The 14,611-nt window shown below is 40.4% G+C and overlaps 1 protein-coding gene across 1 annotated transcript; it reads right to left on the reverse strand.

Annotated features, from left to right (window-relative positions):
- Positions 1-172: 172 nt before the first annotated feature.
- On the reverse strand, positions 173-13,182 carry LOC142257610 (fibrinogen-like protein 1). The gene is made up of 6 exons (XM_075329748.1): positions 13,138-13,182; positions 8,832-8,853; positions 7,838-7,929; positions 3,418-3,538; positions 579-764; positions 173-468 (listed from the first exon to the last, which is right to left on the reverse strand). Exons 1-6 carry the CDS (start codon positions 13,180-13,182, stop codon positions 173-175), a joined length of 762 nt encoding a protein of 253 aa, XP_075185863.1.
- Positions 13,183-14,611: the final 1,429 nt, after the last annotated feature.

A 14,611-nucleotide genomic window follows, 5' to 3' on the forward strand; every position in this document is an offset into this window, starting at 1 on the left:
TATATACAGACCCAACATTTTTACTATAAATGAAACATTGATACAATATATTTAAGATTACTTTAATACATAAAGAAGAACCATTCAAAGTAACAAGTAAATAAAAATATAAAAAAATTACAGTATGAAAATAATTTAATGACACAAATAAATTATTCTATACAGTTAAATATTAAATAACAAACATTTTACTGAATTTCAAGGACTCTGCAAATTTCCATGATGGCCATGAAACAGAAGTGCTCCGGTGGAGATGTCTTGGTGGTGCGTGCCAAACGCCATTCAGATTTGCTAATCCACAAGCGTTAAACCACCAGCCCGATTCATATTGGTCGCTACAGCTCTTATACTTCATGTCAGAAGTACCACATTCTTCATGACACTTGTCATGGTAATTATCCCAAGTACTGAAAAAGCTTCCATGTTGGTTACTTCCGGGAATATTTGAAAATCCATAGAAAGCATCTCCTATAATGGAAAATATAGACTATGTTTTACATATTTTTTTGACATTTTTTACCAGAAAATATATATAGATTTTTTACATTTTTTTATGGATGTGCTCTGAATCGGCTCACCTGCTGTACCCGAGTAATTTGCTGCCGACAATTTGTAGAAGTTATTAGCATTTCCAATGCTAAAGGAATTGTATTCTGCATAGGTTTCATTCCCATCAAAGTCTCCAAGGCTGATGTGCAGTTTGGAGGGTCTGCCGGGCTGGTGGGTCAGGGCATAAATATACTCTAATCCAAGCCAATGTTCACCTTTAAGAACAAAAAGCACCAATAATACAAAAAAGAACCTGTAAAGGGTAGAAGTTACAAAATACATTGACGACATTGAAATAAGGAAGTAGAGGAAAGGTACTAGAAAGTAATACAAAAATACACTGGCCACATTGACATAGTAGAATATTAAAGAAGATTTGTCACCAGGTTCAGTTTTTGCTCTAAATTTATTCCCGAGGCTCCGCTGATTCTTCCATTTTTAGTTTTTTTTAAATCCACCACATGGGTCTAAAGATATGTAGTTTTTTATCTAGTGCTAATTTTTATAGTTTTTACCAAGAGGGTGGTACTCACAAGGTAATTATGCAGATTAGATAGAAGACACGCCCCAGAGGATCTTGTGAGCAATTTTTCCCTTGGTAAAATCAGATAAATTAAAACTAAAAAGACCCACATCTCTGGAACCGCATGGCAGATTTCCAAAAGATATAAATACAGAATAAAGAAAGCGGAGAAGCATCAATAAAATAAAATAAAAGCAAAAATGTGTCTCTTTTGACCTGGTGGTAGATCGAAATATTTCTTTCCAGAAGATCAAAGTGAAGCCTTAGCGATAAGATACTTGCCGAACAGTGGAGATCTGACCCTAGGACAGTTAAAAGGTGAATTTTATGTCTATAACCTTAATATATATATATATATATATATATATATATATATATATATATATATATATATATATATACAGTTAGGTCCAGAAATATTTGGACAGTGACACAATTTTCGCGAGTTGAGCTCTGCATGCCACCACATTGGATTTGAAATTAAACCTCTACAACAGAATTCAAGTGCAGATTGTAACGTTTAATTTGAAGGTTTGAACAAAAATATCTGATAGAAATTGTAGGAATTGTACACATTTCTTTACAAACACTCCACATTTTAGGAGGTCAAAAGTAATTGGACAAATAAGCCAAACCCAAACAAAATATTTTTATTTTCAATATTTTGTTGCGAATCCTTTGGAGGCAATCACTGCCTTAAGTCTGGAACCCATGGACATCACCAAACGCTGGGTTTCCTCCTTCTTAATGCTTTGCCAGGCCTTTACAGCCGCAGCCTTCAGGTCTTGCTTGTTTGTGGGTCTTTCCGTCTTAAGTCTGGATTTGAGCAAGTGAAATGCATGCTCAATTGGGTTAAGATCTGGTGATTGACTTGGCCATTGCAGAATGTTCCACTTTTTTGCACTCAAACTCCTGGGTAGCTTTGGCTGTATGCTTGGGGTCATTGTCCATCTGTACTATGAAGCGCCGTCCGATCAACTTTGCGGCATTTGGCTGAATCTGGGCTGAAAGTATATCCCGGTACACTTCAGAATTCATCCGGCTACTCTTGTCTGCTGTTATGTCATCAATAAACACAAGTGACCCAGTGCCATTGAAAGCCATGCATGCCCATGCCATCACGTTGCCTCCACCATGTTTTACAGAGGATGTGGTGTGCCTTGGATCATGTGCCGTTCCCTTTCTTCTCCAAACTTTTTTCTTCCCATCATTCTGGTACAGGTTGATCTTTGTCTCATCTGTCCATAGAATACTTTTCCAGAACTGAGCTGGCTTCATGAGGTGTTTTTCAGCAAATTTAACTCTGGCCTGTCTATTTTTGGAATTGATGAATGGTTTGCATCTAGATGTGAACCCTTTGTATTTACTTTCATGGAGTCTTCTCTTTACTGTTGACTTAGAGACAGATACACCTACTTCACTGAGAGTGTTCTGGACTTCAGTTGATGTTGTGAACGAGTTCTTCTTCACCAAAGAAAGTATGCGGCGATCATCCACCACTGTTGTCATCCGTGGACGCCCAGGCCTTTTTGAGTTCCCAAGCTCACCAGTCAATTCCTTTTTTCTCAGAATGTACCCGACTGTTGAATTTGCTACTCCAAGCATGTCTGCTATCTCTCTGATGGATTTTTTTCTTTTTTTTCAGCCTCAGGATGTTCTGCTTCACCTCAATTGAGAGTTCCTTAGACCGCATGTTGTCTGGTCACAGCAACAGCTTCCAAATGCAAAACCACACACCTGTAATCAACCCCAGACCTTTTAACTACTTCATTGATTACAGGTTAACGAGGGAGACGCCTTCAGAGTTAATTGCAGCCCTTAGAGTCCCTTGTCCAATTACTTTTGGTCCCTTTAAAAAGAGGAGACTATGCATTACAGAGCTATGATTCCTAAACCCTTTCTCCGATTTGGATGTGAAAACTCTCATATTGCAGCTGGGAGTGTGCACTTTCAGCCCATATTATATATATAATTGTATTTCTGAACATGTTTTTGTAAACAGCTAAAATAACAAAACTTGTGTCACTGTCCAAATATTTCTGGACCTAACTGTATAGTATATATTTCTTTTTTTAAATGACTTGGTCCATAAAATACTTGTACTTTAGAGTTCGTTGAAAGTAGAAAAGAACTGAAGTCACAAAAAGGATTTTTTTTTGCTTAAAACTGCCTTCTAATTTTTTTTCCTTTTTAAATGTAAGGGTCTTAAAAAGTTACAAAATATGTTTTAAAGGGTTTTCTGCCTTTTGAAGAAATTACACTGAAATATGTTTCTAAATTTGTTGTTAAACCGTGTGCTAAGTGAATATAAAAAAATAAAAAAATTATAATTTGATCTTAATTACCTTCAAGATTTCCAAATCCATTTCGATACTCATCCCATGTTGCAAAAAAGTCTAAATCATCTTCTCCATTGTGTTTTTGTATAAGAGTCCAGCCGCCATTTTGAGACATTTCGCAATATACCTTAATTGGAAGCATAAATATATTTTTTGTAAATCTTAAAATTATCCATTTAACTGTTTTAGCTATGTTCACATTACTTTGAGTAGTTTGAATCTGTGGCCCATTGACACTCTATTTCTTTACCTAAATGAGTAACTGTCATTTTAATTTTTAGGTCTAAAAACAATAGTACATGTGAAAAAAAGAAACTTTGTAATATATCTTATTAGATCCACATCTTTCTTTTCTGAGACTGAGTATTTGTTCTAAAAATTCTTAAAGGGTTCTCCAAAAAAGTGATAAAATGGCCTTTGTCACATAATTGAAATCGCAGCACATCCCAGTCACTTGCAGTCTGAAGAAACACAGCTCCCAACACCTGTGTCTCCACTGACAGAGGACTTGTGTAGTAAGCACAAGTAATTACGAGTCAAGGAGAAGCTCTGTGACATGAGAAGAAATAAATCTTTTCAGCTGTCTGAGGACAAAGGAGTTATTTCTACAGTTTCAGTCTTCAATGCTCAGTCAGCTGAGAAGATTTATTTCTCCTCCTGTCACATACTCCCCTGGTAGCTCCAATATGTGTGCCTGTGATACATGTTCTCCTCAGTCAGTTGAGACACACAGGAGCGTTTTTCTTTCAGACTGCAGCCTGTCCTGACGTGTGACGTGGCCATTTTATTAAATTCTTGTAGAACCCCTAAAATATGTCTTCAGTAAATCCACACTTTACCATTACTAACATAGGAGATTACAGATGGTGCTCATGAAGTTCTATGAGGAGCTGTAACTGCCTTTTCAGGAGGACTTGTAGCTGAATTTCTGTGTTGGCCTCTAGCTCCCCCTCCCCATAGAAATTTAAAAGCACCAATCATCATCCCCTATGTCAGTAATGGGAAACGCTGTCTTCGCAGATTTTACACATTAATTCTGACAGAGCAATTGTATAGTAAGCACATGTAATTACAAGTCAAGGAGACGCTCTGTGACATGAGAAGAAATAAATCTTTTCAGCTGACTGAGCACAAAGGATTTATTTCTACAGCTTCACTCTTCAATGCTCAGTCAGCTGAGAAGATTTATTTCTCCTACTGTCACATCCTTCCCCCGTAGCTCTAATATGTGTGCTTGTGACACATCTCCTCCTCAGTCAGTTGAGACACACAGGACCTTATTTTCTTTACACTGCAGCCTGTCCTGACATGACTAGGATGGGCACTACTGTTTGAGTTATGTGACAGGGGCTATTTTATTAAATTCTTGAAGAACCCCTAAAATATGTTTTCAGTGAATACACACTTTACCATTACTAACATAGGAGATAACAGATGGTGCTCATGAAGTTCTATGAGAAACTATAACTGCCTTTTCAGGAGAACTTGTAGCAGAATGTCTGTGTTGGCCTCTAGCTCCCTAATCCTCATAGAGTTTTAAAAGCACCAATCCTCATCTCCTAGCTCAGTAATGGGAAAAGCTGTCTTCACAGATGTTACAAATTAATTGAGATTGAAATACAGATGGAGTAAGAAGAAAATGTATTTGATAAGATATATTACCAAGTTTATTATTATCATGTGAACTATCGACTTATCAAATAATTAAACAATTGGTTACTCTTTAATAACTTTTTCATCAATCGCTGCATAGAAGATGCAACCTTTAGGGTTCTCGTAGTGGCCATGAATGAGAAGTTCCAAATCGGTCTTGACCAGAAAGCAGGATGAAAATGTAACAACCCTCTTTATAAAAACTGTGATGGTGAATGAGTGAATTCAACAGTTTTAGGTGTTTTCTGTAATTTCTACGTATGGGGGCAATACATGCTAGTCCAGGTAGAAATGGAGATTTTGGAACTCTTGCTGGAGACACACGGAATCTGATCTTAATAAGCTGGGGGTGATGATACGTATGTGATGCCGCAACATTACAAATCAGAACAGGTATCGAGGATTCTTCTAAGTAGGAGGTGGTTCACAGGGCTCCCATCTGACCAGTGGCGTACCACCATTGGTGGCAGACTGCACGGCCGCTATGGGGCCCGTGAGTCAAGGGGGACTGGCGCCAGTACTAGCACCGGGCACCCCACCCGTCCAACTGTATTGGCATTGCGGTTTCCGATACAGTTGAAAGCTATGATGAAAGAGGAAGTGCTTGACTGATGTTTCCTCCTCCATCATTCTCTCTCGGGGTCTAATGTCTTAGCACAACAAGCATGATGATGTCACTACAAGATGCCCGCTGTGCTGAGATGAGCACAACTGCAGACCTCTCACCACAGAGACCAGAGCTGTGGGGAAATGACAGCAGATGAGCATTTATTTAACTTTTTTAATTAATGAGTATACTGGTGGCAATAATACCATACTGATGACTATGGGATGTTCGTTGTTTCATAAGTATGAGGTGTGCATTATTCTATATGGAGGACTATGGTTGTGCGTTATTCAACTTGAGGACTATGGGGGAGGCATTATTCTATATTCAGGACTATGGGGGTGCATTACTATATATGGAGGACTATAGCGTACAAAATTCTATATAGAGGACTATAGGGTGGGCATTATGCAATATGGAGGACTATGCGGTGTGCATTATTTTATATTGAGGACTATGGAGTGTGTATTATACTATAGGGAGGACTTTGGGATAATACTATATGTAGGGTTATGTGGAGACCATTATACTATTTGGAGGGTTATGGGAGCCATTATAATATTTGGAGGGCTATGAAGGAGCCTTTATACTTTATGGAGGACTATTTCAGGGCCATTATACTGTATGCAAGCAATTATACAGTGTGGAAGGTTATTTTGGGTGCATCATACTGTGTGGAGGACTGTGTAGTGGCCATTATACTGTTTTGAGGGTTTGCGGGTGCCATTATACAGTGTGAAAAGATGTGGGTGCCATTATACTGTATGTAATCCCATTATACTGCATTGAGGGCTGTGTTGGGGCCACAATTCAGGGATCATACTATGTTGGGTTCACCGTACTTTGCCTGGATAGTTGAGGGGGTAGAGTAAGGCCATCATACTGTGTATGGACGGTACTGTAGGGATATCATACAGTGTTCTTGGGAGACTTTTGTTGACATTGAACTGTATGGGTGCAATAAAAGGGAATTATAGGGGCTGCAATAGGAGGAAAATTACTTTGTAAAGGCTGTAAATTGTGAGATTTTTTTTGGAGGGGGAGGAGCCCAATTAGAATTTCTGCCATGGGCCCCATCATTTTTAAGTATGCCCCTGCATACAACTGCCACAGACAACTGACATGGCCGCTGGCTCAGGGTCCTGAGAATCAATTTGGTCATCTAAAGTACTGATACTAAAAGGGGTTGCCAGTGACTATTTTATATTTTTACCTTGGGTTTACAAACTAACAGTCAGATAGTTGCTAACTACCTGCCTTTTCTGGTCTCTGCAGTCACAGGGCTGCTACCGCTGCTGCCAATGATTCGGCAGCTTCCACTGAAGTCACGTCTATGGAGCAGCAGATTCTCTTGTCCTCTTTTGTGCTGATGGCGTGTTACTGCCAATTTCCTGCTGATTGACAGCCGGTTCAACACTGACTAACTGCATGGAGACAACTATCAATCAGCATGACATTGTCAAACACGCCCAGTCAACAGAGCAGCGAGAAAGAGGACAAGCTGCTCCGGTGATGTGAAGCAGCAGAGTTGCCATTATGATCGATCTGAGACACTTAGGCTTGTATAAAATTGGCCTTTTTTTATATACTAACAGCCAGAGTCAAAGGGTATCTTCCAGGCTCAATCCCTACCTAATGATGTCTCTACTCAGTCTGAACAGACTATAATTTTATGGGCGGACAGGAATCTGCTATTAGGAAATTCAAAATTATCTTAAGCTGATGAGATGGGAGTGCTCAGTCAGAATGCATTACTCCATAATCCAAACTGAGAAAGCTGACAGCAGTTCCTAACAAACAAGTGTGAACAGGTGCAAACTGAACATGAAATACACTAACAGTCTGAGACGCTAAGGTATGCAGATATTGAATATAGGAACTTGGACATACTAAGGATATAAATTTAAAAATTGAGACAGTGTATAAAAAGCCAGTTTTTTGGGAGCCCAGCAGCCAGCATTAAGGTGTATCTCATATGCTTTGTCCCTACCGAACGATGCCCGTTCCTGGGTTGAACAGCTTGCTATATTTCTATATTTAATGTCTGTATACCTCAGCGTCTCAGAATGCAGCTGTTTGTTAGTATTTTTCATGTTCAGTATGTTCACACTTGTTTGTTAGGAAGTGCCATGAGTTTCTCACTTTGGATATATGTTACTAACTTACCGGAAAGGAGGAGCGAGCATTTTTCGGTTTTATCATGTATATTCCACTAGTAGCAGAACTATTTCTATTCCATATATTTGAGCAGTCGTATCCTACAAAAAGTAAGAAATAAAATACAGTGTATTAACAATATAAATAATTAATATATCAAAGCATTACATATACGTCTGTGTATATATATATATATATATATATATATATATATATATATATATATATATACATATACACAAGACAAAAAAGGGGGACCAGTTGCTCACTGTGAAAAACCAAAATAAATTCTACCTAAAAAATTATAAATGGAGGTATTTAGAATATTATAATGGCCATTGTAATACCAGCCCAGCGCCCCTTCACGCCACCCGCCTTTGCTGGGTCCTACACTACACTGCATCTTCTCTGGGCTTTAAAAACCTACAAGATCAGCAAGTGAACACAAAAGAGGCTAATGAAGCTGCCAAAAGCTAGAGTGCAAATCCAGCAATAACAGAGCACTACTCCCTGTTATATGCATTATACAATAGGAAAAAAACAGAATGAAATCAGGGGTTCCCTTGGTGGTTTCCCATGCTGGTACTAACCTGACTTCAAACCGGATTGGCAGCACCTTTACAATGTGAACAGGTGCGTATCTGGGTGATGAGTATAAATACAAGACAAAAAAGGGGGACCAGTCGCACACTGTGAAAAAACAAAATAAATTCTACCTAAAAAATTATAAATGGAGCTACTTAGAATATTATAATGGCCATCGTAATACTAGCCCAGCGCCCCTTCACGGCACCCTCTTTTGCTGGGTCCTACATATATTTTTATCTATATATATATATATCTATATCTATATCTATATGCACACACACACACACATATATATATATATATATTTTTTTTTTTTATTTTTATTTTTTTTTCCCATAAATTATGTAGGAAAATATTTTCGACTCTACGCACTTGAAAAATAAATTAAACAACTTGAAGAAAGGGAACATCTTACCTTGAGCGACCTGAGTTTGAGCCTGAAAACACAAAAAAAATAAAATAAGTAAACAATTTTGTAACCCTACGTATATAACAACCATCCTCTGGAAAACTCATTCTTTAACTTTTTTTTAATCTATATTTTTCTACTTTTTATCCTTTCTTACTTTGACTGTTTATATACGTTTTATATTACTTAATACAATAAAACTAATTAATTGTGGAAATTATAGTTTGTTTTCTGAAAACTTTGTGTAAATTGTATTTACACAGAATTCTCAAAAACGTTTAACAATTCGGGACAAATTATGAATAAAATTGATTTCAATTTCTTATTAGATATATTGAAAAAAAAATGTACTCGCCTGTGTTGGATTTGAGTGGCAATAAAGACTCACTAGTAAGAGACCTATGAAGAAGTTCATGGCTCCTGTGGATCTATTCCTACAAATATTAAGAAAAATGAGGGTTAAAAAAATATTTTTTAAATAAAAAGTAATTATTTTTTAAAAAGTTATCAGTTTTTGTACTTTAAAATTTACTGATGATAATGAAGGAATTGAAAGAAACACAAATTAAAAATACAGATTATATTGCTATATGTTTAGGAAATCAGATTTTTTTTTAAATTAGACATTTTGTCAAAAGTTAAACGTCAAATCGATAGAATCGTCAATTTCAATATAAAAAGTAATAGGAAACACAGGTTTGATTTTCTCACAGTACTTACTCAATGAATGCAAAGTCCACTCTCTCAAATAAGCCGAGTACAATAGACTTCTCGGCATTGTCATCCCCTCTTATAGCCCCAAGTAGAGGGTGGAGTAAGAAACCCCTAACAAATGAACAATGTTTGAGTATCAGTCTAATTTATCACATAATTAGGTCATTAACATACCAGTTTGTCTGTTCTTTCTGTAGAGTTAACCCCTGAGTAACCAGGCCAAATTTTACAAATCTAACAGTGTCACTTTATATGGTCATAACTCTGCAATGTTTCAACATATCCCAGTGATTTTGAGATTTTTGTGACACAATATATTTAAGGATATTGGTAAATTTAGGTCTATACTATTTATTTATGAAAATATCAGAAATTTGACCAAAATGTTTAAAAATGTCCAATTTTCGGACTTTGAACAATTACCCCTTTAATCTATCCGTCACACCGCACAAAATAGTTAAAGGGTCGTCCCACAAACAAAGTTAATTTTAATCAATATGGCTTGGAATCATAATAAGTTCCACAATTCGATGTGTTTAACCCTTTCACCCCCGGGCGATTTTCTATTTTTCATTTTCGTTTTTTCCTCCCAATCCCCAGTCTTCCGAGAGCCCTAACGTTTCCAATTTTCTGACAATCTTGCCATACGAGGGCTTGTTTTTTGTGGGACGAGTTGTGTTTTTGGACGAAACCATTAGTTTTACCATATGGTATACTAGAATTGGTAAAAAAAAAATCCAAGTGCGGTGAAATTGCAAAAAAGTGCAATTGCACAATTGTTTTTGGGATATTTTATATACTGTGTTCACTATATGGTAAAAGTGATGTGTATGTATGATGCCTCAGGTTGGTAAGAGTTCGTAGATACCAAACATATATAAGTTTACTTTTATCTAAGGGGTTAAAAAAATTCTGAAGTTTGTAAAAAAAGAATTGTGCTTTTGTCGCCATTTTCCGAAACCTGTAGCGTGCTCATTTTTCAGGATCTGGGGCTCACTGATGGCTTATTTCTTGTGTCTTGAGCTGACATTATTAATTGTACTATTTTTGTTCAAATCCTACGTTTTGAACGCCTGATATTACATTTTTAATAAAATTTGCAGCAACCAAAAAATGTAATTTTGGTGTTTGGAAATTTTTTCTTACCACGCCAGGTACCGATCAGACGAATTGATTTTATGTTTTGATAAATCGGGCATTTCTGAATGTGGTGATACCAATTATGTGAATATTTTCATTTTTTAACAGTTTTCTTTTCAATGGAGCAAATGGGGGGTGATTTTATTTTTTAAATTATTTTTATTTTTCATATTTTTAAAAACTTTTGACATTTTTTCTTTATTTTACTAGTCCCCCTGTTACGGGGGGACCAGCAGATTAGGACCAGGGGGTATATATCCCAATCGCCAGTCGGGGACCACCATGCTCCAGATGGTAATGGAGCTGCTGGCACCTTGTGGGTTAGGTGGAGACTAAAGAGCTGATGACTCAGAGATAACCCAGGAGACCTGGGAACCGGTCACGTGTGTACGGACACGTCAGACCGGACGACAACTCAGTTAGCATTTCGGTGGAGCGGGCGCTACTCCGACCACGTGTGAAGGGAACACATCGGGCCGGGTGGTGACCAGGTAGCGTTGACCGAGAAGACCGCTGCGACAGCGCCCTGTCTGCCACATGTGTAAGACACGTCAGGCCGAGCGGTCCTCCAATTAACGTTTCTGGTCACCACTCGACTGGCCACGTGTGTGAAGGACACGTCAGACCAGGTAGTCACACCAGTAGCATTTGACTGGGAAGCCGAGGCGGGAAATAAGGTTCACACACCCAATCCAGGAACACCCTGTTAACTTCACAGGGGTTCTGGAATTTGCTGTCCGTGCGCGTAGAGGGCACAACCAGATCGGTGGCGCAGCAGGTATGCTGTCCGTGTGCGTAGGAGGCACAAATGGACAAGTAACGCAGCAGCCGCAGTCCAGTTAACGCCACTGGACTGCTATAACACTACTGGAATGGCAGCAAGGAAGCACAGTGCCTGACCCTGATGTGCTGAGCCACGAATCTTGGCGTGACAGGCACCGTTTGCCTAGCCCTACCTACCGCTTCCAACAAGGGTTATGCCACCATGAACTCTAAGTGAAAACTGCGTGCCTCCATGTTGTCTCCAGCCCCTTTTATAACCTGGGTCCGCCCCAAACCCAGGGTGGAACCACCAAGGTCCAATAGCAGAGTGCCATGTCATCAGTGACGTCACCAGCGGCCTATCCGGAACTGCCACGTCATTGATGACCTCATGGCAGCTACGCCCCAAACACTTCACCAGTCATCATCTAATGACCAATGGAGAGGTGCCAGATCATAGGGGTGGGCCCCTGCGAGCCAGTCCGGAGTGGCCACGTCATCAGGACACCTGACACCCTCTGCCCTATCAGGACTTGTCACCTCACCTCACGGACATGCTCAGTGAGGTCCTTACCGGACCTAACCTCTAATGCACTAAGTGCTTGAGCATGCTCAGTAGTCTGAACAACAGTCTCGGAAATCAGACTATCTGCCTGAGCATGCTCAGTAGGCACAACACAGGACTTCGACACAGCACGATGTCCAAGTACCTATGCAAAGAGGCTTTTCGCACTAAGTGTAGGAGCATGCTCAGTAACCTGAACCAAGGACTTAGCCTCAGAAATGGCACTATCAGGTTGAGCATGCTCACTAGGCGAAACACTGGACCAAAGGGTGCTTTACACGCTGCCACATCGCTAGCGATCTCATTAGTGATGTGACACGCCACATCGCAGATATGATCTGCCGAGATCGCACATGTGACCGGCACTATAAAAACGACCTATGTGCGATCTCGGCAGATCACATCTGCGATCTGGCGTGTCACATCGCTAACGAGATCGCTAGCGATGTCGGAGCGTGTAAAGCACCCTTTAGACTCTGGCTGGGGTAAATCGGGGCGCGCATGCACTATAGCCGCCTCTCCACACTTAGACGTGGACGAAGAAGCAGCCAGCTGGTCGACCCAAGGCACGGCCAAAAACGGCAGCCGGCACCTGGGCACAACAGGAACCGCAGCAGGCTGCTTGCGGCTATGGCGGCGCCGATTCGTAACACCCCCTAGGGGACTTTACACTGCAGTAACTGATTGCTTGTGCATTTCGGTTGATTAGGGTAGAGTCACACTTGCATATGAGAAATCAGTCTGATTCTCATGCTGGAGAGTCGTACGAGCGCTGTCCGAGTGGTAATCTGTGTGCAATGCGAGTCTGTGGTTTTTTTTTTAAATGTGGTCCGTGACCAATCTGTATGTGATTTTCCTGCAATTTTGTGATTTGGATGCATTTTCTTGCACAGCACACGGATTATGATGAGTGATCCGTGTGCAATCCGTTTTTTTTTCTTGCACTGATAGACTTGCATTGGCAAGTCTCAAGCGAGATACCCTTGCAATCGTAGCATTTTTTCTGATTGGGGCTAAGAAAAAAAACGCAGATCGGAACTGCCTCATTGATTAACATTGGTTCGAGTGCAATGCAAGATTTTCTCGCATTGCACTCATGCGAGTCATACGCAAGTGTGACTCCGGCCTTACTTTGAGATGTCGGCGCTCTCTTGGCTCTGACAGGAAATACGTCATGATAGCGACAGGGGTCATCTCATCACATGACACGTCGCTACCATGGCAACCATTGGCTCCCCATGATCGCATCACGGGGCTCAGCTGCGGCCATTTAAAGAATTTGACAGGACAGCACGCTCAAAGGGTTAACAGGCGTGGGTGGATTGCGGATCCACCTGCGACTGTAAGCCACACATCTCTGCTGATCAGATCAGTAGAGATGTGTGGCAATACCATGGGCTCGCCGACGGAGTCCGCAGCTACCAAAGAGAGGGGACCAAGGACAAAAGAGTACATCCTTAGTCATAAAGCGTTTAAAAAATGTTCCTGTGCCGAGATAATCTTATATATGTGTCCCTTCTATGTACTATGTAATGGCTGTGTCTGACCGTGCAGGGACATCGTCTGATCATACCACATCTCCTGGGCAGGGAAAGACACAAAATAGATTATACAGACATTACAGCACAGGATCACAGCTGATTGTTTTTGTGAGGTAAAACATTTTCCTGCCTGTTTTTAATTTTTTTTTACCTCAAAGAATTTATTACAGTCCCTGCTGTAATGTCTGTATACTATTTTGCTTTATCCTCTGCTCAGAAGATGTGGTATGATCAGGCCATGTTCCTGTATGGTCAGACATGGCCATTACACCGTACATACTCTGTTTCCATGAAAATAAGACCTACCCCCAAAATAAGAGCTAGCATGATTTTACAGGATTTTTGGAATGCGCTTGATATATAAGCCCTACTTCAAAAATAAGCCCCAGTTACAGTCAGGGCCAGAGTTAGGAGGAGTCAAACTGAGCAATTTCTCAGGGCCCACACTCTCTTAATGTCCCCAACATTTGTATTCTGAGGTTCAGATTGTTTAAGAAACTTTTATGACTTCCCAGTCATGTGACCAAAGGTCTCTTAAATGTAGGAGTCTAAAGGCCCCGTTACATGCAACGACGTATCTAACGACATATCGCCGGGGTCACGGATTCTGTGACGCACATCCGGCATAGTTAGAGACGTTGTTGCGTGTGATAGCAACGAGCGAGTGTTAATGATGGAAAATACTCACCAAATCGTCCATCGTTGACACGTCATTCATTTTCAAAATATCGTTGATTGTAGAGGTCGCAGGTTGTTCGTCGTTCCTGAGGCTGCACACATCGCTGTGTGTGACACCTCGGGAATGACGAACTACAGCTTACCTGCGGCCGCTGGCAATGCGGAAGGAAGGAGGTGGGCGGGATGTTACGGCCGCTCATCTCCGCCCCTCCACTTCTATTGGGCGGCCGCTTAGTGACGCCGCTGTGACGCCGCACGAACCGCCTCCTTAGAAAGGAGGCGGTTTGCCGGACACAGCGACGTCACTAGCCAGGTAAATACGTGTGACGGGGCCTAGCGATCTTGTGCACCACGGGTAGCGATTTGCAAGTAACGCACAACCGACG

Source organism: Anomaloglossus baeobatrachus, chromosome 12 (assembly GCF_048569485.1).
Source record: "Anomaloglossus baeobatrachus isolate aAnoBae1 chromosome 12, aAnoBae1.hap1, whole genome shotgun sequence".
NCBI classification, from domain to species: Eukaryota; Metazoa; Chordata; class Amphibia; order Anura; family Aromobatidae; genus Anomaloglossus; species Anomaloglossus baeobatrachus.

Bases quoted from the DNA above. Each gene is read 5' to 3' on its own strand.
- LOC142257610 (XM_075329748.1), bottom strand. From the start codon at position 13,182: ATGACGTATTTCCTGTCAGAGCCAAGAGAGCGCCGACATCTCAAA. The intron at 3,539-7,837 runs GTAAGTTAGTAA...CTTCCAATTAAG, and splicing joins ATGCTCGCTCCTCCTTTCCG to GTATATTGCGAAATGTCTCA. The intron at 765-3,417 runs GTAATTAAGATC...TTGTTCTTAAAG, and splicing joins TGGATTTGGAAATCTTGAAG to GTGAACATTGGCTTGGATTA.